Here is a 24084-nt window from a genome sequence, read left to right as displayed (position 1 = left end):
TGTATGACTAATATTGTTATCAATGCCCCCCCCCCCATTGTTAACGATATTGACATCTTCCGGACATGCAGGTCAATCTGCCAATATTGCTCATGCCGCTTGCACCCATCATTCAGTGTGGATGCACAATATCTTTTATGATCAGCTCAAGGGAAATTGTTCACCAATATCTTATGTCTTTCATATATTCTAGTGTGTATGGACCTTACATTGACCAATTTGTCTGTAGGACCGATTTGTGTCTGTTTTCCATGTTTAGGAGCAAATGGTCAATTGTCATGTGATATCAGCTGCCTGCCCCATTTAACTCTGGGCATTCCCATGTCAGAGCACCGCCCCCTTGCGCACACCATGCCATTAGTGCAGGTTGTGTATGCGCATAATCAGGCACAAACATCGTTCCCCCATGCGAACACCTGGAGGACCGAAGCTACTGGAATCAGGGCCTATATTCCTTACCACATGTACATGCACACACATTCATTATAGGGTTAATTTTGTGGAAGCCAATTAACCTGCCAGTATATTTTTGGATTGTGGGAGGATACTGAAGTACCAGGAGGAAACCCATGGGGAGAATATACAAATTCCGCACAGTTAGGGCCATGGTGGGAATTGAACCCAGTAATGCTAACCATTACACTGTTACCTACCTGGCTGCTGCAATGACCAGTGGCGCCGCTGATGGCTGCCTAGGTGCTGTGCAGCTCGGCAGGAATGTGTTGCCTGCGTCTATATCCCACAGTGTACATCTAGCCCTGGGGTAGCCAACCCTAAACCTCGAGAGCTACCAACAGTGCATGTTTTGCAGGTCTCCTCACAGAATCACAAGTGAAGTAATTAGCTCCACCTGTGGATCGTTTAAAATGTGTCAGTGATTAATGAGTGCAGCAGCTAGGTTGTCTGGAAAATGTGAACTGTTGGTAGCTCTCGAGGGCTAGGGTTGGCTACCACTGATCTAGCCTATACCTGTTTGTGTTTGTATATCTGTCACTGTTTAACTGTACCTAACTGGCTGTTGCAGAGCAATCTAAATCAAATTCCTAGCATACATAATTATACCTGGCCAATGAAGTTGATTCTGTGCTGCAAATATATGCAGGGCTATTTTTGTGCAGGCTCCAGTAGGAACTGAGGCCCTTATTCTAGTTCACTCTTTCAGACAAAATATTTCTTAAGGTACCCATAGACGGTCCGTTCCCGGACCGTCCGTTTTGTACTATGCGATGCGCGCTCCCGCGCATCACATAGTACGGTACAAAAAGTATGTGCTGCACATACTTTTTGTACTAGCTAAACATCATATCGGATCGCATTGCATGCACTAGGCATGCGATCCGATACGATGCATGCTAATTAAGACCCAAACGGATCCGTTTAACGGACCGTGTATGGGCACCATTAGATGGACATAACCATGTGCACTGCAGGTGAGGCAGGTGTTACTTGTGCAGAGATAATTAGATTTGGGTGGTGTTTTACACCTGCCTCACCTGCAGTGCACACGGTTTTGTCCATCTAAGAAATATTTTGTCAGAAAGAGTGAACTAAAATAAGGGCCTCAGTTCCTGCTGGAGCCTGCACAAAAATAGCTCTGCATATATGTATGCAAGATATTAACATACATTCCTATATGTATTTAAGACGACAGATACAAACATACACAGGAGCTCACAGTATGGATATTAAAATACACTGAGCATAAGCTATGAAGATACAGTGGAGGACAGGATAACATGAAAGCTGTGTGGATATGGACAGAAAGTGGTCACACACAGGACTACAGGCGGGTATAACATGGTTGTGGTGGCTGCTGCTCACACTGACTGACCCCGGATGGCATTTCCCAAGTCACATGTCCCCTTCTGTCGCCCACGTGGTCTTGATTCCCAAATCCCACACCGTGCAGGTGGCTCCGCCCCTAGCGACTGACAGATAGGCCGGGCCTCGAACCGAGGGGAGGAGTTACTCACATTTGTAACCAGTGGTACCGGGGAAATGGGCGTATGTACGGATAATTAAACATATCTTAATCACGCGCCGCCCCGTTGTCCGTGTCTCCGCCCTTAAAGGGCAGGAGGAGGCTGCTGTTTCCCGCTCTGCCAATAGAAAGAGGGCGGGGGGTGTGGTTTCCTTCGCTGTGTGAAGAGGGAGTCGCCACGCCCCCTGCCGGCTGTGCTGAGGCCACGCCCCCTGCGCCGTCTGACAGTGTCGGGAGCGCGCAGCAGATACAGACACCGACTGACCGGAGACCGGACACAGGTACATTCCGTGCGGCACCGGAGCACGTTGCCTCTGTGTGGCGGCTCTGCAGCCTGTGCTATGAAGGGGGGAGGACGGGGAGAGCGTGTGGGCGCTGTGCCTGTCGGGGTCTCTGGCTATGTGTGTGTGTCTGTACGGCGGCGGTTCAGGGGGATCAGTGTCTGTAGGTGTAATAGACATATATAGAGTAGGAGCCGCATGTCTGGTTGGTTACACATAGCCATATGACTGCAATAATAGAAATAAATCCTTAGGTTGTTTATGGAGATCAATGCTTGGGACTGTTTATAGTGTATTGGGGTATTACATTTGCATCATATGAAGGGCTCAGGGGCAATAGGTACGGACTATACAATAATTTGGTTTGAATGTAGCGTGCGTTGCCGCTATCTGTGTGCCAGGAAATATTGCATGCACTATGCACATATGGTAATATAATACAGTCTGCATTGGACAACTATATATATTTATTTATTAATTGTTGGCTAATGTGATGTTAGCACCCCTCCACCCAATGCCCATTGCTTTGTGTTATGTGGCTGGTAACATTATAGACCATCTAATCACACAGGGCTGGATAAAGTGACCTCCACCCAGCCCAGACAATGTTGTGACCAGTCATTTGGACTCCTTTACCAGTATGTCAAATATTGGGTTAATTAACCGTTAAGACCAGGTTTTGACACCTACACTGTAGCAATACCTGTAATGTAACTATGTGCATGGGCCAGCAGGTCAGCCTGTACCTGCACATGCCATGTACACTGTGCTATTGATTTCTGCATATATTCACTTAATAGAAAACAAAATCTTGGAAACTGGAGGGGGGACCCCACTAATATATTTGGCTGGATTTCTCCAGTGCAGATCCAAATGCAGTAATCTCATATATAGTAACATTAATGCTTCAACTGCATGTGTATTTATACAGATATAACTGTCAGCTATGTCTCTAGTCGGTGTGGGTGGGGGTTTTTGGAGAGGAATATTGGGTGTGACACTTTGGGTGTGTGTTTATAAGCTAGACTCCTTTTTACAGTCACTTGTGTACTGAATGGGAGGCTTTTAGGTGGGTGTTGTTTGGAGGTGTATTTGGTGGGTGTAATATATTGAATTACTTGTGATTGGAAGTTCTGTATATTTTGAATTAATGAATGGTCTTGTTGTACTGGGACAAGGTCCTATATGTATACTGTATGTAGGATTGTGTCTTTGTGAAAACATTGAGGGCACTATAAACTAGCAGACTGATAAGGACAGCAAAGACAATGCTTCTGCTTTGTGTCTCTTAATAAACCACTTCAAAATAAATTGCAAAGTTCTTCGGGTTATGTAGATATACAATGAATGGACAGTCTGTATGTTAGACTTGACATTTTAGGATATGGGAGATATATATCATTCATACAGCTGCGCTGACAAAAGTTGACATATATTCTACACAGCATTAAATACATACAGAATGTGTACAAACTAATCCTACTGCATAGGTTTGTCATGTGCATATTACCCCCTGGAGTATGTTTTTAATTCTGTACACTGTTTTCAGTCTTTATTGTTTTGAGATATGGAATAATGAACTCCTACAGCTGCTCTATTCTGTTGCTTTACCTTGTAATATTGCTGTTGATTATTTAATACACCCTCTTTTTTTTTTTTAGAGTTTATACATTCAATTTTGCAACATTGTTTGCCTCTTTAGGTAGAATTGAATTGACAGGGATGACCTGAAAGCCTTGGCTTGCGTCCATAAATCTTTCTTTAAATAATTGACATTCAGGCTATGTAGATAATAATGCTAATAAATAAAAGTTATGTCCAAGCAATTCATGGGACTTTCATTGGTTGTCAGAAATATGGGAAATTATGAGATCTAAATCTGCATGTCGCAAGCTGCCATGTTTCTGAGTAGTATGCTGCAAACTGATGAGAAGAGACTACCGTATACTCTAGTAACCTGTTTTACATTAGAAACACTGATCACATCCTTTAGAGCTGGCTGGTAGTGTATGCTGTGCAGACCGTAACCACATTTTAATGGCAGTAGTTCTAAGGATTTTTGTTATGTCTGATCTGGCTAAAGCTAGGTGCACACTGTCTGATTTAAAAAAAAAAAAAAAATGGTACTTGTGAGTTATCCGGGCTGCCGATTTTGTCCTTAAGTTTGGTTAACTTAAGGACACCCGACCGACGCGATGCCCACGATTTAGCTCCAAATCGGGGGCATCGCGTCGGTCGTGGCCGTTATAAGGGGCCGCGACGCGATGCCCCCGATTTCCCATAGACAGTAATGTTAAAAGACACGATGGACCCGATTTCCCATAGACAGTAATGTTAAAATAAAATTACAATGTGAAATTGGGCAATATGTTTTTAAAAAAAATGTTTCATGGCCCCCCACCACCGTTAACGCCACCCCGCTATTGACGCCAACCCGAAGCGTGGCGAGCGCAGCGGTACGCGTCCTCCGACCTTTTCATGCCCTACTATCCACTAGGGCGTGGAGTGAGAATAGAATAGTGTGGCGAGCGGACGCGGACACCTGTGAAGCCCGCAAGGGCACGCGGATACCTGTGAAGGTGTCCGCGGGGCTCGCTGCGCTCGCCACGCTTCGGGCTCGGTGGCTCGCTGCGCTCGCCACACTATTCTATTCTCACTCCACGCCCTAGTGGATAGTAGGGCATGAAAAGGTCGGAGGACGCGTATCGCCGCCCCTCGCGGGCTCGCTGCGCTCGCCACGCTTCGGGTTGGCGTCAATAGCAGGGTGGCGTTAACGGTGGTGGGGGGCCATGAAACATTTTTTTTAAAAACATATTGCCCAATTTCACATTGTAATTTTATTTTAACATTGCTGTCTATGGGAAATCGGGTCCATCGTGTCTTTTAACATTACTGTCTATGGGAAATCGTGTCGGAAATCGGGTCCATCGTGTCTTTTAACATTACTGTCTATGGGAAATCGTGGGCATCGCGGCTCCTTATAACGGCCACGACCGACGCGATGCCCCCGATTTCGGGCGCGATGAAAAAATCGGCAGCCCGGATAACTCACAAGTACCAAAAAAATTCTGGTCATCCGAACAGTTAGTGCAATTTTATGGCAAATCGAAGGCCCCAATATCTGAGGTAAATACTAAATTATTATTTTAAGTAATTGATTCTGATCCTTTTTACACTGCAGTTCCAACCCGGCATGATGCCAGGTGGGTGACGTCACCATAGGGGGTCCTGAGCCGGCGCTGGGAGATGCTCTCTTTTTTTTTATTGTAATGAACAGGTCCCAGGTCGAATCAGCCTGGGTTAGCCGTTTACACTGCACCAAAAGACGGGTTGAATCCGTGTTCAACCCCGTATTCTACCCGTTTACAGTGCCTGCAATCCTGGGTTTTTGAACGCTCCTGCGTTATTTCAGGCGGTGTAAAAGGGGTATGATTTTCTGCCTCACCACACTGAGGGGCAGATGTACTAAGATTCGGTGAGAGATAAAGGAAAGAGAGTACCAACCAACCAGCTCAGAACTGTCATTTTTCAAACACAGGGGTAAATGTATTACTGGCCAGCAATGTTCCCTCTGTGCGGCTAAAGATTTTGGCTGTGCAACTTTGGAAGGAAATTTAAATTTTTGTGCGTCACTTATATATAACTGGAAAATGACGTTCAGCATTTGTGTTAACTTTACTTCAAAATTATATTAAACATTCAAAACACAGCACACAATGTAGTTAATGGGTGAAACACACATTAATTGAGTCCACAACTGCTAAAAAGGGACCACTGCTGCTTTGTGCGCTCTGTTGTAATGTCTGTGCGCATGCTCGTCGAGGTGTGTGTGCGCACGCACACCTTAGAGGGAACACTGCTGGACAGTATGGGGGAGAAGCAGTGTCAGTGCTGATACTGCTCCCCCTTGCATGAAGGAGCAGAATTGTGCAAGGGGCACTATCATTATCATTACTACTATCTACATTATAGTATGTCAGTAGCCATGACACTTGCAACTATCGATATTGACCAATGCAGGTGTCGTCCATACACCTTGACAGGGACATCTCTGTTCCTGGATGTGGTGTTTGACTTCCTCAGGCTGCACAGGAGATCCCGCACATGCCCAGTGACCAGGCTGGGCTGTTGCGCTGTTGGCTGCCTGACCATTATCGCAGGAGGGGGTTCTGAGATGTTTTGTCTTGGCCCACCGATTTGTTAATCGAAGGAGCGTTTTTTTGTGACTGATTTCTGTAGGTTTATCAGCAAAGCACTGAAACGATTGTTCATACACACTAAGACAGGCTGAGCACCCCATGTATTGTCTAATTGGACTAATAATTGTATAGTGTACCTAGCTTCAAAATTATTCTAGTCTTTGAAATATTAGATTTAAATAATTTTGTTACAGTGCTCCCAAGGCAAAGCATTAATATCATATTAATATTAGGAATCTGTGGACAATGACCATATACTTCCTTAACTCTTCCTTAAATTCACTTTAATATTTGCAATAATGCAATCTACATCCAAGCATAACCTTATATTATTTTGGGACTCTAATTAAGCATATTCATGTTTAATGATTTACGGTCATTAGGTTGACATGCATTGGGCCGATCACTGAAACAGGCCTTAGGTCAACAAATGCAAAAGGTTGACAGGGTCAAAAGGTCAACATACGCATTAGGTTGACAATGGGAATGTTGACAGTCAAAAGGTATATATGAGTTTTTTTTTTTTTTTTGAGCCGACATGTGCGGACAGGCGGTATTTCATGCTCTACCATCCACTAGGGTATGTTGGGAGAATAGCATAGTGGGCTGAGCGTAGCCATGTTGACCTTTTTGCATGTGTTGACCTTCAGTAGTCGACCCAATGCATGTCTACCTTAATTTGGTCGACCCATACCCATGTTTAAGTCACTCCGTTAATTAGACAAATTAATTTAATGCCATGTTTTTCCTCCATTGGGTCTTCTGTGAAACCCAACTTTGTGAATTGGTAAAAAAAAAAAAAAACTTTATGTAGTAAGTACAGAACAGTGACAAGCTGGCGATTCCCTGCAGAAGCCTATGGGTTTCTTACTGCAGCGCTGTGTGAGGGATCCTCCCAGCATGCCCTGTGGCCGGCGCCATTCTCTGCACATGCGCAGATGGACTCCTGGGTCACAGACCCAGAAGTTCAGCACCGGCACCGCATCGCAAGGGACAGCTCTTATTGCAAGAGCTGTCCCTTGCATTAATAACTGCATATGTTAGAGCATATGTGGTTATTAGTAATGCGGTGCCCGGCGATACAGGGCAACGTATGTTAGAACATCCTGCCCCTAGTCTTGCTATAAATAAGGCATGCTGGGGTGGGTGACCTCACTCATGATATTGTTTACTGATATCTTTCAGTGTGTACAGTCCATATTGTTTGCCCAGGACACCAGGAAACTTCAGTGGTACATCACTAATGATATTAATCCATTGAGAGTATCGTCTTGTGTGTACAGTGCTTGACAGCCTATTGGAACCAGAGAAGAGGTATAGCATTCTGAGTTGAAATGACTTCCAAATGCTAATTTTGTAAATGCTGTGACTACCTGCATTTTTGAAGCTCAGATCCTTATTGCAGTATATTTGTTACCTTTAGTAATTTTTGGCACTATTTGTTTTTTTCGAATAGCTAAAAATGAAAAGTTATTATGGGGCAGATTTAACAAGTGATATTCTTGTTCTCGCATGTTACAACTGTTAAATTATGGTGCTGCTATCAATTAGCTCCTAACTGTCATGTGATTGAAAATGACAGGAGCATCATTTTACACTTACATGTTACAAGAATATCACTACTAGTGGTTAAATCGGCCCCTTAGTGCTTAATGGAACAGTCTGAAGTACCGGTATTTTGGATTGGACCGAGGCAGGAGTATCATGCCACCAAGAATAGGACATCACTTTTATCTACTTTTGATCTAGTGAGGAAGGTGTGCATCTTTTATGTATACCATAGTGAATACTGTGCTTTGTAAAGGTGTTTTCACCATAGTTGACTATTCCTGATATCCTTAATGCTCCACCCTTGCTGCCCCCTCTTAGTTTCACCTTTCCCCTTATTTCCTCTTTTGTCTCTCGCTCTCTCCTTGTTCTACCCTTCATCTGCTTCCCTATCCCCCTTACCTCCTCCTCCCTATAACCTTCAAAAGGGGAGCTGCTGTGCTAAATCTTCATGGCTCTCCCCCAGGGCTAGAAACAGAGAGGGGTATTTATAGAAAGAGGGCAGATTATATTCCTACTTTACCTTTGCTTTGTGATAGTGGAAATGCAGGTGGGAGCTGTTTAGCCTGCCCTAGCAGGCTACACAGTGTTATATTTACAATGCAAACTCTGATATTGGGGCAGTGTAGACATTGCTATTTGGATCTTTTCTTTAGTGAACGATCAGCGTATTTTATAAAATGACACAGACAAAAAAAGGGGCATAAAATCATAGACGGGCAGTAGTAATGAGGACATAGGAGTTTCCTGTCTTGAAGACTTTATAATTTACTGAAAAAGCATACAGACATATTATATAATGCCTCACAGCATTCCCACCGTGGCCCTAAAGGCCCATACACACTGAAAGCAGCTCAGTTTTGTCGTTTGCAAAAGCCACACAGTGGGCGAGATGTATCAAACTTATAATGTGGTAAAACCCCGGTTTTACTGCATTTTCCGATGTATCAAAACCCGGCCGCACCGATAACGCATTGTAGGGTATCGCTATAGAAGCCTATGGGCTTCTTTTCGCCGCCTCCGACGCAAACCTGCCGCCTTGCCGACCCCCCCCCCCCCCCCCCCCCCCTCTGGCTTACCTTCCTGAAGGGTCCTCCTGGATCCCGGAAGGTAAACCCCTCCTCCCCCTAGTGAAGCAACCGGACATCCTTCCGGCTGCAGGGGGGAGGAGGAGGCGCCGGGGACAGCCTGCTTAGATGTCCCCGGCGTGAGGGGAGAGCCAGGCGGCAGGGAGGTGACGGAGACCCCCCCTGCACACCAGAGTACAGGTATCGCGGGGGGGGGGGCTCCGTTACCGCATCGCGATGCCAGCCGCATCTGATAGTACATATGCGCTGGCATCGCGAAGGACAGCCGGCGAAGGGCGGCAATGTATATTAATACATCCCGCCCAGTGTGTGTACGGGTCAGTGATGAGAAGTGATGCGCGCTCCTGCTTTATCGCTGACTCTGCTGCTCATCTGATAAGCAACGGGGTGGACGGCTCTCCGTAGCGTCTTACTATGGAAAGTCATCCACCTCTGGAAATATTGCTAAAAGGGGTGAAAATTGGCCAGTGTGTATGCAATAAGCGATTTTCAGCCCAGCAACTTTTTTTTTTACCCCATCCTCGCTGTCAATACACGCTGCACAAAATCACCCATTGTGTATGGACCTTCACTGTGCGGAGTTTGTATATTCTCTCTGTGCTTGCGTGGGTTTCCTCTGGGTACTCCTGTTTCCTCAGACAATCCAAAATTTACTTGTAGGTTAATTAGCTCCCAATAAAATATACACTAGAATCAACTGGGGCAGGGACTGATGTGAATGTTCACATATTCACTGTAAAGCGCTGCGGAATATGTGTGTGCTATATAATAAATGTATATATTGTTCACATATTCACTGTAAAGCGCTGCGGAATATGTGTGTGCTATATAATAAATGTATATATTATATATAAATGTATATATTAGCGTGTTGTGCATAAGACATGGTATATAAAATGTGCAATGTCTATGTGCTAGTACTGTGCCCTATTCTGTATGTATGGATATGCTGGAGTAGTTTGGCTTGAGGGTTTATAACATATTTGTAGGTCTTGTGAGTGGGTGTGGTATGATTCACCGACAGTCATTATCCCGACATCAGGTTCCCGACTGCCTGGTCTCAGACAGCGTGGCCAGTGCAACAAAGCCCCTTGCGCACTCGTTGCGCTCGCCACCTATTCTCCCTCTATGGGGGTCGTGGACCCCCACGAGGGAAAATAGCCGACGGCCGTCGGGAACCCGGCCGTCAGTGTTTTAACAGTCAGGTTAATGACTGTCGGGATCCCGACTGTCGGGACCCCGTCCGGCAGCCCTTGTGAGCTTGGAGTACAGTAGTATACACATTGATAAATGGATAGATTTACTACCGTACTGCCATTTCTCATCTTCCCCATATGTGGCTTCAGCAACATACAGCTGCTTGGTATATATTACACACAGTGTGGATAAGGCAGCTCCTCTAGCTTTCCTGGGTGTGGCAAAAACTTGCTGTCTACATCTGTAATGCCACGCTGAGGGTATATTTTATGGCTCTTGTGTATATATTAAGGCTGCTGTTGGGTTTGGACATATTTGCGTCAAAAGCACAGGTGAATTATAAGCACCAAGAACATTGTGTCATTAAGAACATTCAAGACCTTAAGATATGCTGTGAAGCATCTTCATCCATACTTGCCTACTTGCTGGCTGCCTTTTCCGGGAGAAGGCGGTGCTAGGCACACCCCCTTGACTGTGCACCCCCCTAATAAAATGTGCTGCACACGCTTATTGTGTGTGTGTGTGTGTATGTGTGTATGTGTGTGTGTATGTATATATGTGTGTATATATATATATATATATATATATATATATATATATATTATATACTTTTAGCTGTGCCATGCTTAAGTGTGTCAAGCTGTCACGAAGTGAATAATCTCCCCCCACTCACTGAAGTCTTAACTATGAAAATACTTCTATTTTTATATATATAATGATATTATCTAGGGCTGCAAGGTTGGTATAACAGCTAGCGCTACTACCTCACAGTACTGAGGCCCTGGGTTATATTCCTACAGTGGCACGAACTGTGTCGAGTTTATGCATTCTATCCTTGCTTATATGGGAACTAAAGATATTTTTCTTAAGGAGGCTATACACTTATCCGATTTGTCCCTTTTTATTTATTTTTTTACCATGATTTTGACTCACCGGGATGATAAATCATGGGAATAGTGCCATATCGTGTGTGTCTTACCTCCTGATTCCATCTGATGCGTGGTCCTTTGTGCATCGTATCGGATCCAGAGATCACCATGTCTGCCACAAGGATTTGTTGGATCCTACTGCAGTCAGTGGCACCGCATACTATACATGGTGTGCAAAAGGAGCCCATACAATGTATCTGATGCGATCCTGGCACTCAGGAGCCTTACGGGTAGGTGACAGGGTTTTGCATGCGATACCTCGCAGTAATGTATGGAAGCCTTAAGTTAATTGTCTCTTGATGAAAATTAACTCTAGTGTGTATGTGTGTGCATGTGGTGGTAGGGACTATAGACTGTAGTGGGGCAAGCCCTGATGTTAATGACATTATTCTCTGTACAGCACTGCTTAATATGCATGCTATATATAAATAACTGCTTATAAATGTAATAATACTCGTATTTCTGGTAGATGTCCCTGGATGCCAGAATTTTGCTCCTGTTTGTGATTTGGTGGTAGCTGAATTTCTTAAACAGAAGAAGACATTTTCCAAAAAAAAGTTACCGTAGAGTTATCTATGTATTTTATGGAGGGTAGAGGGATTTTCTTATGTTTTATCCACACTGCCTTTTTATATTAATACTGTTTTCTATGGCAGTTGTGTGGTTTGCACTACTGCAAGCTAGAGCAATGTCTTCTCCGCCTTGCATGCCACAACTATTTTGCTGGGAGCAGCCTTACCACCTTTCACACTGAACCACCAATTACCGGGTTAAACATTTCCGGTTATTTGACGAATAACACAGGTCCCTTTTCTGTGTGAAATTCCCGTCCTTGACCCTGGTAAATTCCATGGTCGGAGACCTGGGATTTACGACCCAGGTAGACCCTTCACACAGTACCTGGTAATTTTGGTTTTCTGTGTGAAAGGGGTATTATTTATTTTTCTAGGGCTCTGCAATGCTCTGCAGATTCGTTAGTAACTTTATAAAGAAGCTATCGTATTAGCATGGAGACTTGAGTTTTAATAACGGCTATATTCTTGGCACAGCCCTCTTTATGGGCCAAAGGGCTATTCTGGGCCTAAAGCTTATAGATCCGGCGTGCCTTCTACTGAGGATGATGAATTAAGTGGATTGTGGCATCTGCTCAGAGAAGAGAGGAAATTGGGCCAATTGCTCCTTGTGGGGCGGATATCTGGGGCATATTGTGCTGTGATAGTTTCTGTGTTCCTGTAATTTGATGCTCTGATTCACAGCCATATTATACTGTATACACTTAAGGAAACTGCGATCTGTGCCTTGGACCCAAGCAGTCCATTGCGCTGCCCCTAAGAACTAATTATAGAGCAACTAAATTGAAAATGCAAGGGCTGAAAATAAAAAAAATGTAAAGTTTTCAATAAAATTTGACTACTTTTGTTGCTGCTGCAGTTACAAGGCAATGTAATATAGTCCGTCAGCCATTTTATAGAAAAGAGGATAGCTGCTGTATTTGTAGCATTGCTGACAGTAATTCTGTTGTGTTTAGGAAAAAATACTGGGGGAAATGTATCAAACCTTGGGGGTTATTTTGGTTCACTCTTTCTGACACATTCCTTCGTAGAAGGACAAAACCATGTGCTCTGCAGGTGGGGCAGATATAACTTATGCAGAGAGAATTAGATTTGGGTGGGGTTTTACTTCAAAGTGAGATCTATATTGCAGTGTAAAAATAAAGCAGTTAGTATTTTCCCTGCACAGAAACAAAATAACTCACCCAAATCTAATTCTCTCTGCACATGTTACATCTGGCCCCCTGCAGTGCACATGGTTTTGTCCTTCTAAGAAGGAATTTGTCAGAAAGAGTGAACCAGAATAACCCCCATAGTGAGGAGAGAAAAGTGCAAACCAATCAACTCCTGTTGTTTTTTTTTTCAAATAGCCTTCAAAATGACAGTTATACCCCCTTTCACATTGCCAAAATAACCTTGGTCGGACCCAGGTTGCTGATGTAATGACCCAGGTCATTATCTGTATGTAATGACCCATGTGTTATCTGTATGCTTTCTAGAATATCTGTGTTAAGGTGCCCATACACATGCCGATTCTGACGGTGCGATGTGTCCTATGAGATGCGCGCTCCCGCGGCACGGAGCCTGAAGTGTGGCGAGCGGACGTGGAAAACTAAGCAAATAGCTTAGTGGGCGCCCAACTAACATACAGTATAAGTACCTTCATTTCCTCTTGTGCAAGTATTTGGACTCATGCTTCGGTGATTAGAACTACATCACAAAATAACCTTTTATTTTTATACCGGATTTCCTAATTATAAGTTATCTCTAGAACGGCTTCTGTCATGTACATTCATTGGAAGCAGCCATTTTGATTTATGACCTTTGCTACAGGAGTATGTATTATACAGTTTCTTATATAGCGCAGCATATTCCGTTGCGCTTTACAATTGGAGTAGTTTAGTAACAATTCTAAACTTGTTAATAGGTTTTCGATTTGTAACAGGGCAGGTCAGTTCAATTTTTACTACTCTTCAACCCATGGTACTGTACATATGACCACCTCACAGGAAATTCCTGCTTGTGGTAGACAGGGTTGCAGAATACTACGTATTGCAGTGTGGGGTAAAGTTTCTGTCATGTCAAACCCCCCCCCCTCAGTGAGAACTAGCTCTTCATAAAAAGGAAGCTGACACATGCCTGCACTTTACAATTGCTGTTTTTATATTGTTTTGTGTTCGTTTTAGTAAGTGGACATTTTAATTAGTATTGTAGACTTTACTCAAATTGTACTTCCGGCTATTTTGGCAGTAAAAATACCATAGTGTTCTTCCATCTGTTGGAATATGACCTGTAGCACATCAGACCAAAATCTATAGGTTACCCAAGGCTCAGTGGGTTGAGGAGCCATGTTCCTAGTATTCTTAGCAAAATAGTTTTACGACACAAAATGGCTGCCTCCACTATGTGTAAGTAACTAGGCTAAGTTAAGTGCTTTTCGGTTTACATGTTGGCCTTGTAGTGTTCTACATGTTCTCCATACTTGCGGAAACTTTGTCCTGAGTAGAAAGAATGGGTTTACCAAATAGAGCAGTGATATTGATAAAGACTGGTGTTCTGACTGAGGACACGGAATAGTAGAGTAGTATTTGTTTTTTATTCAGTGTTTTCAAGACTACGCTACCCAATACTAACTGCCTGTGTTGTAGTGCAAGGATTCTTTTGAGGAGCATGTTTTTACTAACATTTACAAATATGGCAGTGGAGTGACTCTTGCTTGCACCACCGGTGCACGGTTTTTTGGACACTGCCTGCTCTATTGACTGACAGCCATTGAAAGTAGATGTAAAGATGCCCACACACTGATAGATATCATGTAAAATGCAATGTCTAAAATGCAACCTAGTGGTTGCCAAACTTTAAAATCAAGGCACCATAGAGCAGTGGTATCCAACTCAACCCTCGAGAGCTACCAACAGTTAACATTTTCATGATCACCTAGCTGGGGCACAGGTGTATTCATTAATCACTGACACATTATAAATAATCCACAGGTGGAGCTAATGACTTCACTTGTGATTCCGTGAGGAATTCTGCTACTGTTTCCACATATTTTATGATTGGCAGACATAAATAATATAAATTGGTCCTGGACCACCAAACCAAGACACCCCTGCAAGGGTCATGAAGCACCCCAGGGTGCTGCGGCGCACACACAGTATAGAAACCACTGGTCTATCCAATTTCCCTTGAAATCCAGGGGATGCAGTTAAAATCCCGACGCCGGAATCCCGACCTCTGAAATCCCGACACTTTCTCCCTCCGTGGGTGTCCACGACACCCCTGGAGGGAGTATGAATTAGCGTGCCGAGCCCGCTTCGTGGCGATCCACGTCCCCCCCCCTTGTCGGGATTTCGGCGCCGGGATTTTGAACGCCGGGATGTCATACTGAATCTGAAATCCAGTACACTCCTGGATTCTGTTACGCTTTACAATTGTAGAAAGTAATAGAACAAACTCGGTAACAAGACAGACTTGGAGGTAAGAGGGCCCTGCTGTAAGCTTACAATAATCAACCATAAGGAACATGTTTCATTAATGCCAGTGTAGCCACTGTGTCTGAATAAGCAAAGCAGTTGTCGCAAATACATATGTACACCCTCTATTCTAACTATTGTTTTATTTCAATAGCACTACAATTATTAATGCAAAATTTGTGGTTTTCATTAGTTTCACTTTGCTCATACATATTTTAACCTTTCTTCTGGGGACAGAATCTTGACACAAATTGTTAGGCGTTGTCTTGTGTAACCGACCCCTTTCTCACACGCCAAGTGGGCTATCTCCATTCTATAAGGTTACCGCCAAGGATATGAGAGCTAATTTCTGTGGCTGATATCCTGTTTATTTCATCCTCCTGTTTGATGTTCGTTATAGTTGAAGCATTGTCCTGTCTAAGATTGGCAGTGCTGTGATGTATTTAACCCTTAGCAGCTGAATCAAGAGTGTTTTGCGTTTTATTCAAAAAATAAATAAAGGCTTTGGCAGTAGTCACCTAGGGTGACGATGGAGACTGAATCGGTACTTTAATGCTAGGTTTAGAATTGGTACAAATTCAGCGGCTTTGCTCTGAAAAACGTCCAGTATGTCATGTGGCAAATACTTGTGATGTTTTTTTTGCAGCCCCTTGAATAATTAGGTTGGCTGGCTTTTAAAAGCTTGTAGTTTTGCAGTTGCACTTATGGAAAAGCCACAGAATTGCCATAAACCTTATTTTAAAAAGACAGATTCTGTGGTAATGTTAGAAACAATCAGCTATATTTTGGTTTGAACGTTACTATAATTAAGGTTTCCTTTTATTGAGGTGAGGTAAAACAAAATGTCTCCCTACAAGTTGACCTGAATTGCCCCTATATAAATGTTCTGTTTCTGTAAATTGGTGTTTTATCTGTTCTTCCTTTTTTGAATCTTTAAAGGAACCATAAAATGTTTAATTTACAGCAGCCTAAAATACTGGGAATGGACAAAGTTATGTCCCATGACAAACCTACTTTTATGGATCAGTCCCCTCGGACTATGGGCTTTGGCATTTCTGGACTGTGTGTAACCAAATGATTACTACATATTAACCTCCCCCCCCCCACACTGACAACTGGGGTAAGAGATGGTTCAAACAGGGTTAAGTAAGTTACTAAGCTATTACATTTTCTTGGAGATATTCGAATACATGTTCTGAAATGATCAAGCAAAAATAGGTTCTTAGTATGGCTTGCGTCTTCCGTCTGTAATCTGTCTGTAGGATAGTGTTGTGCCCCCAAACAAGTCGCCCCTCCTGTGGCTCTGCACTGCCCCCCTGACTCACTGAGCTGGCTGCCTTCTCCTGGAGAGGGAAGCCAGAAAGTAGACAAGTAGGTCTAGGTCATGATAAAACATTTGCAGAGCATGCTGGGATGTGTAGTTCAACAACAGCTGGAGGGCATAAGGTTCCCCATCCCTGATGCATATACTGTTTTCACAACACAAAACCTGTATGTAAAGGTGTATATATGTGTGTGTGTGTGTGTGTTAAATACTCCTCACCTCTAAGGTAAAGTACTGCTAGTGACCACTAGAGGCAACTTGAAGAACCAAATTGTTCCTTAACAAAAAGTGAAAGCAAAACAATCTAATTCAAACTTGCTGGATATAAGAGAGGGAGGTGTAAAGAAACAGATTGGAGGTAGGAGCTGATAAGGACTAAGCCGTCATTTTGATGGGCTTTTAAGGCTGCGTCTAAACATTACATTTTGACAGGTTCTTTTTAAAGGGACCTGTTTGGCAGGAAGGAGCCTGCACATATAAAACTATAGCCCTGTACACACACACATCGATTTTTCTTTTGATTCAATGTTAGATTCGATTTTCTATTACATCTATTTTCTATTAGATCTGGCATTAGATCTTTCCATTCAATTTGGCATTAGATCTCCACTTTTGCATTAGTTATCAAGTTCGATATACATTCATGGCACATTGTACACATTCGATTTACTAGATAGAATTCGATATTTCCTTGGCTGCACAGTAGATTTTGTGAAAACGGGAGTGTGCATCGAATCAAATGTAGATCGAAAGTGGCACAAAAAACATTCGATTTCGTTTTGGATTCGATTCGATTTTGCTTCTATAAGCAAAATCTAATAAAAAATCTGGAAAAATCGATGCATGTGTACAGGGCTTAAGGCTGCAGTGAAACAGGAGCCGTTTACCAGGTTGCCTACTCCAGAGGATATATACACAACCCTGCTGCATTCTGCTAAAACACAATGTGTAGACAAAAGAAACGGCATCCTGCTAAATAGGATCCTGTTTGACTGCATCCTGCTAGAACTCAAGCCTTACTTGTTGATGATATGAACTCATACCTTATAAGCGGCTTCTACTTATGTTTGTGTATAATTCAATGCAGTTTATAGTCTTATAATTGCGGTAATCTTTGATTAGGGTACTGATGGGCCCGATTTCAGGTTGGCTCGGTAAGCTGCAAACCTTCCCCTGATACGGCACCCATCCAAATGGCCACTACTAACTGCACTATTTCATAAGTTGTATTGTACCTTTTCACAGCAGATTTGAATTGCTTGAGGATCTTGTTTTTTCTTGTGGTTAGTATCACATGTTTGTCCTTTTATCATAATTTCCAGGGATTTCAAGACCTTCTAAACCGTGTATATGACATCATGCCTGAAGCCTCTATAAAACGCAGTCACTATCGAGATTAGGAACCTGGAAAATTCTTCTTGGTAAGTTGTGTGTATTTGTATAGCACTGTGAACATGTATATAGAACAGCACTAAATGTTAATATCTATTTGTAAGCCAGGTTCTTTTGGATAACCTTCTATGTCACAATGAGGAGTCTCTGAGAATAGTTGAATGCCATGAAAAAAGGAAAAGGCTAGTTCTGATGACAAGGATCTGGGCTCAGCTGATCCTGCTTTTAGGAACAGGCAAGGAGTGACCGGATCGGTGTCCAGTTGGCCACACACAGTTGATAAAGGGTCACCCTTAGCGCTAGCAGTTGTACATAGAAAGTGAAAGTGTAATAAAATACATGGTAGTGGTATAAGAAGAGATACTGGTCTTTAACATTTCATTTGTTAAATAATACATATTGTTACCTGTATTTATATGCAATGTCATTGCTTACTAGCACACAGGTAGGTAGCATTGGGTGTGGATCATATTGTCGACCTGACTTAGGTTGACACCATTGGGTCGACATGGGTTTAGGTTGACAAATGGGTTAGGTCGCTAGGTCAGCATGGGGTTTTCACTGTTGTTTGACCCGAATGACACAGTTGGACATGGACACAGTTGGAAGTCAACCGAAGCCCCTCGCTTTGCTCACGATGCTTTGGGCACAGTGCCTCGCTGCACTCGGCACACTATTTTATTGTCCCACCGCGCCCTAGTGGATGGTAGGGCATGAAATACCGCCTGACGGCACATGTCGGCTAAAAAACAGTGAAAAATCCCATGTCGACTTAACCCAAGTTGACCTAACGCATTTGTAAACCTAAAACCATGTCGACCTTGTCCCATGTTGACCTAGACACCCATGTCGACCGTGTTGCCTGTCGACCTAAGTCTGGTCGACAATGCGACCCTATCCCGTAGCATTTGTGTTGGTTAAGCCAAACTATTTTACTGTTGCTGTTTCCTGAGTCTCTGTGTGTAACAAAGCTTGCATTTTCCCCAAAACCTTAAGGATAGGCTGCATTCAGTACTTCCTCTCTCATGTGTCCTTATTATTACTCTTTTTTAACCCCCACCCCCGTACTCAGATTGACACTAATCTCCAACTTTATGTAGTCCAGGATTTTACCGCCCAAAACAAGCACCATTAGGGTGTGGGTAGTAGGTAGAAAGGGAGGGCAGAGGTGGGGTGTGTCCCCTTTGATGTTCTGTAGTGTGGAATAGGCTAAGAAGTGGGATCTAGAATATTTTTGATCTTCCAGAGGAAAGACTTAAACACCCGGAATTCTACCCACATCCTGCCTTATTTTATACACTCTGCTTTCAAGACCTCTTATGGCTCTTCACTGTCATGCTTGCACTTGAAGTCCCTTGATACCTGGTGATCCATAGGCCATATAAGCTTGAAGGAAATAAATGTATCTCTATCAGTGTGTGAAATCCAGAATGTGTATTCTTTATGATTTGAAGGGTTTTGTGGTGAATAATGTAGAATTCAGCAGAGGCATACTTTATATGCTTGCTACAGCTTTATTACTAATTGCAATATTCTGAAATTGTTCCAGAAAGGGGGACACACTGTAAACTCTTAACTGCGGTGGTTAGACTTCTTTTTCCTTGAGGTTTGCTATGTATTCAGAAATATACTTTGTTAGATTTGTCAGAAAGTTTAGTTGCTCTTGTCCAGACAAACTATAATGTGAGGAGCAATAATAATGTATCAACGGTCATAATTCATTATTGTAGTAATTTTATAATGTTATTTGCTCTATTGCAGTGGTTCTCAAACTGTGGGTCCTGACCTCTCAGCATGGGGTCACGACTCCATGTTGCTGACCATCAGGCTGATGACTTTTATAATCTGTCAGTGATTCGAGGAGTCTGAAAGATCTATTGAATTGTCTGTTATTTTAGACTGCTCCCATCACTATGTGCCTCCACAATGCTGCTGCCATGTATGTGCTGTCTGCTGACTACACATGTGATGTGATGACCTTCTGCTTTAATTTGCTGGGGTCCTGTCATTATTTTTATTGTCTGATGGGGTCCCAGAGCAAAACAGTTTGAGGACCCCTGCTCTATTGACAAATGATGACGTTTAGGAATGAATGGCAGTATTGTCTGTTTCTTTCAAAGTCTTTGTACTACTTCATTTGGTGCTTTTCCGATAATAATCGATTTCGCTCCTTTTCAAACAGTGTTTTGTGGGGGCAACAAACCAAAGACATTCACAAATGAATAACCGCAAAGAGGATATGGAGATCCCGTCCCACTACAGGCAGCTTCTAAATGAGCTGAACGAGCAGCGGCAACATGGAATCCTCTGTGACGTCTGCATCATCGTGGAAGGCAAAATCTTTAAGGCGCACAAGAATGTTCTGCTTGGAAGCAGCCGGTACTTCAAGACTCTCTATTGTCAGGTACAGAAAACATCTGAGCAGACCACAGTTACTCAGCTGGACATTGTTACAGCCCAAGGCTTCAAAGCCATCATAGACTTCATGTACTCTGCTCACTTGGCCCTAACCAGTAAGAATGTCATTGAAGTGATGTCAGCTGCTAGTTACCTTCAGATGACGGACATCGTCCAAGCCTGTCACAGCTTTATAAAGGCTGCGCTGGACATCAGCATAAAATCTGAGACCTCTGATGAACTTGCAGACTATGACATGGGTGCCCCATCGAGCAGCGCAGAGGCTCTTCTTTCGGCGGTGGTGGCCGGGCGCAGTATCTCACCATGGCTTGCGAGACGGACAAGTCCTGCCAACTCTTCAGGAGACTCTGCCATCGCCAGCTGTCATGAAGGGGGCAGCAATTATGGTAAAGAGGACACAGAGCAGAAAGTGGACAGTCAAGATGAGGTGTCCTCCATTTGGCCAGGAGATGTGTGTTATGGACCACTGCGTATCAAGGAGGAGCAGGTCTCCCCATCCCATTACAATAAAGGGGACCCAGGTAATGCATATGCAGAGCATGGTGATGGCTGGCAGCACTCGGGGCGAAGGAAGAACCGAAAGAATAAAGAGACTGTTAGACACATCACTCAGCAAATGGTAGAAAGCTGTAGAACGGGCTCTCCAGAGCAGTCCTTTATATCTAGCACGCAATGGCAGTACAGCACCCAGGACAACTCTGGTAAGCTTTAATGCATGTAGGGTTCGCAATTGAAGTATAAATACCTGTTTATTGTACCCACATATACATATAACTTTGAGGCCAGAACAAGTGTTCCTATGCCCTTGTACTGATTCTTCTATATGGGGACCTGGTCCTTGGATGGATCATATCATGGGCCAGATTCTCTAAGCTTCAAAAGTGATAAAATGGAGAGTGATAAACAGCCAGCCAATCAGCTCCTGTCTGACATTTCACAGACTGTTTGGAAAATGTCAGACAGGAGCTGATTGGCTGGCTGTTTATCAATCTCCATTTTATCACTTTTGAAGCTTAGAGAATCTGGCCCCATATCCCATACTTTCTCAGTACAATGCACTTGCCACCACTTGTAGAGCTGGCTGTTTGGATTTGAAACCTGTATCAGTGGATCTTTAATTGGTAACGGAGCATTTTTACGGCCACTGTCAGTGGGGCAGATTTATTAAGCCTGGTGATGTGATAATGTGGCTGATACTTTATCACTGGCCAATCAGCTCCTAACTGTGAAGTTACAGGCTTTGTTTGAAAAATGACAGGTAGGAGTTGATTGGGCGGTGGTAAAGACCAGACACTTTATCACTTCACCGAGCTTAATAAATTTACCCCTGAGTGTCTATTTGTGAATGGCAGACAGTGCTCAGCCCTGGGTCACTGCCTACTTGTAATTCCTGGCCTATTGTTTCCATAGAGATCTAGGAGATTCTGCTGTTCTGCTCAGCTTCAGTTATTAGAAGACATAACTGCAGTGCTGGTTAGTTCTTCTCTGGGATCTCGTTAAGATAATGTATTAAAATCCCTGGATTATACAGTTAACCAGGGCCATGTAGGGTTTAGTGGATGGACAGAAAGCTGAGAGCTGGGCGTCTCCTGAATCGGGGCCATGATGTCTGCAAACCGAGCAGATTTGCACAACCCACCCCCCACTCGCACCAAACAAGCCAGAGTAAATGAGATATACGTGTCCTGAGACTGATCTGTCCCCAATTACTGCCAGTCATGTCGCTCAGCACCGATCTCTAATCCCTGTACGTATGCACTTCTCAGTCTAGGAAGACTTATTAGGTTTTGTTCTTCCTGTGACTGAAGTGTCCTTCTGACAATCCCTGGCTATCTCCACCAATTCAATATACAGCCATTTCTAAATGGCTGTACACAAGCAAATATATTGGGTTAGTCTGCTAGTCTACATGCAATAAGCCAGAAGATCTCGCTTTCTTTTCCAGTATTTTTTTTTTTTAAAGCACTGTATTTAGAAATATTTTACGATCCATCTTGTCCTGTTTAAATGTAATCATGGCATTTACTTATTTAGTGCAACATGCTGCTGGGCTTTCCTGCGATGCCCGGATGTGCACTTATCAGCTATTGCAGGTTTTCCCTCACACTTGTAAATGGGGTGGCACATCACATCCACGCAATTCAGATACAATGACACTCTAGCTCTGTTATATTAAATCTTTACATAAACCTACAAAGGGGTCAATAATTTAACTTGTTTGATTTTTACTATATATCTTCTATTGATTACATTACCATATTTTTAGATCACCCTTTACTTTTTCTTTAATGGCCATATTAACATGAAGTTTTTTCATTTTTGTGAAAATTGTTTCTCTGAGTCCTTCCAGTAGACATGTGTAAAACACATTGGAAGTGACTTAAAAATGCCTTTACTATCTATGTCTAGCACTCATGCCTTTGTAGGCCTCCACTCTGCTTTTGGAAACAACTTCCGCTGACTAGCACTAGGTGTAAAGGTGGCCATACACCTACAGATTTATCTTCAGATCTGGCTGATTGGAACAAAAATCTGGTAATTTCTGAATGACAGCTTGTCAGTTTTCAAGTATTTTCAAGCAAGTGGTCAACTGTCATTTGCTCTCATCCATTACCAGGTTTTTGTTCCAACCAGCCAGATCTGGTAGGTGTATGGCCAGTTTAAGATGGAAATATCTGAAGAGGAACTCTGTCTTAAGTGTAAACCAAGAAATACATTTTTTTTTAAACCTGGAGTAAATTGGAACTTGGCAAACAGCTTCTAACTTAGAATTGTACTAGGTGTATTTGAAAAATTACTAGTATTAGCTAATTGGTTGGTACTTTAGCCCTCTCCAAACTTTGATATATCTCACCTTGTGTATTTTAAAATGATATTAAATAGACACGACTGCCCCCCCAAAAGGCATACCTAACCTTCCACTATATGTAGCATGAGTTGTTGTGGGCCTTTACCTTACTTCATAATATGTTTGGGTAAAGGTATCATTCCTTCATTTTTTATTGATTGTGCAAAGGAATATATATTGTAGATGTAATTTTAGGGACAAGCTTAAAAACGAATGAATGGGAAAGTTTTCAAGCAAACTTATAATACTGTATATCCATCTTTTAATAATTAAGTTTGACAAATACAAAGGCGAAATAGGGTTAGTGTGTCTTTAACAAGGAGAATATCATTTCCCTTGGGACTTTAGCCCCTTTTTAGAAAATCATTAAAAAGTCATTGAGTTATGGGCTGAGCCTGTTAAATCTAGTTAAGATTAGAGGAGCTGTCTGGCTTGAGGCCTTTTACGTTTCACTACCTCAAGCAAATTCTCCTGGCAACTGGTTTGTTTGGAACAATTACTTGGATGTGTGGGATGTGGGACTCAATATGTCTGGTATGGTGGTGTGAGGGTGCAACATGTTTGTATTTCTTTTCTTTTCTCTGCAGTTCTTCAGTAATTACTGTGTTTTGAGACTCCGTCATGATATTTTGGCTTGCACTTGAGTCTCATCTTATTGTATCGTATTAGTTTTCAGTGAAACAAAAATCACTTGTCCCCCTGTCACACCGCCGTTTCGACCTGGATTATTGATGGTTTATCGTAGGTTGTGGGAAATGGTCCCTATTTCAAAGAATAAAAGGTAACCTGGGACCGTTGACAGGCATTTAGACCAGGTAGCTACTTGGGTTAAGCACTGGAACACCCGGGTTA

At 42.9% G+C, this 24084-nt stretch overlaps 1 protein-coding gene and 1 long non-coding RNA gene across 4 annotated transcripts in view; one reads left to right on the top strand and one right to left on the bottom strand.

The window, feature by feature from the left end:
• Positions 1-1916, bottom strand: part of LOC146007923 (uncharacterized) — a 64900-nt gene extending 62984 nt beyond the window's left edge. Inside the window, exon 1 of the long non-coding RNA XR_014444420.1 lies at positions 1832-1916. This is a non-coding gene — a long non-coding RNA (uncharacterized LOC146007923). The remainder of the gene's footprint in view (positions 1-1831) is intronic.
• Positions 1917-2123: 207 nt separating this feature from the next.
• The window catches only part of ZBTB46 (zinc finger and BTB domain containing 46), a 50563-nt gene continuing 28602 nt past the window's right edge, over positions 2124-24084 (top strand). Inside the window, exons 1-3 of one of the 3 annotated variants that reach the window (XM_083146695.1) lie at positions 2124-2262; positions 17897-17995; positions 20149-21085. In XM_083146695.1, coding sequence (XP_083002821.1) covers positions 20185-21085 — 901 coding nt within the window. In that variant the 5' untranslated portion in view covers positions 2124-2262; positions 17897-17995; positions 20149-20184. Of the gene's footprint in view, positions 2263-7643; positions 7776-17896; positions 17996-20148; positions 21086-24084 lie in introns of those variants that run through there. The other 2 variants (XM_083146693.1, XM_083146694.1) reach the window with 2 other exon arrangements.

The sequence above is a fragment of the Crinia signifera genome, chromosome 6 (genome assembly GCF_055691185.1).
Source record: "Crinia signifera chromosome 6, ASM5569118v1, whole genome shotgun sequence".
NCBI classification, from domain to species: Eukaryota; Metazoa; Chordata; class Amphibia; order Anura; family Myobatrachidae; genus Crinia; species Crinia signifera.
Note: the sequence above shows the minus strand (reverse complement) of the source record. Positions and strands in the feature narration are given on the sequence as shown.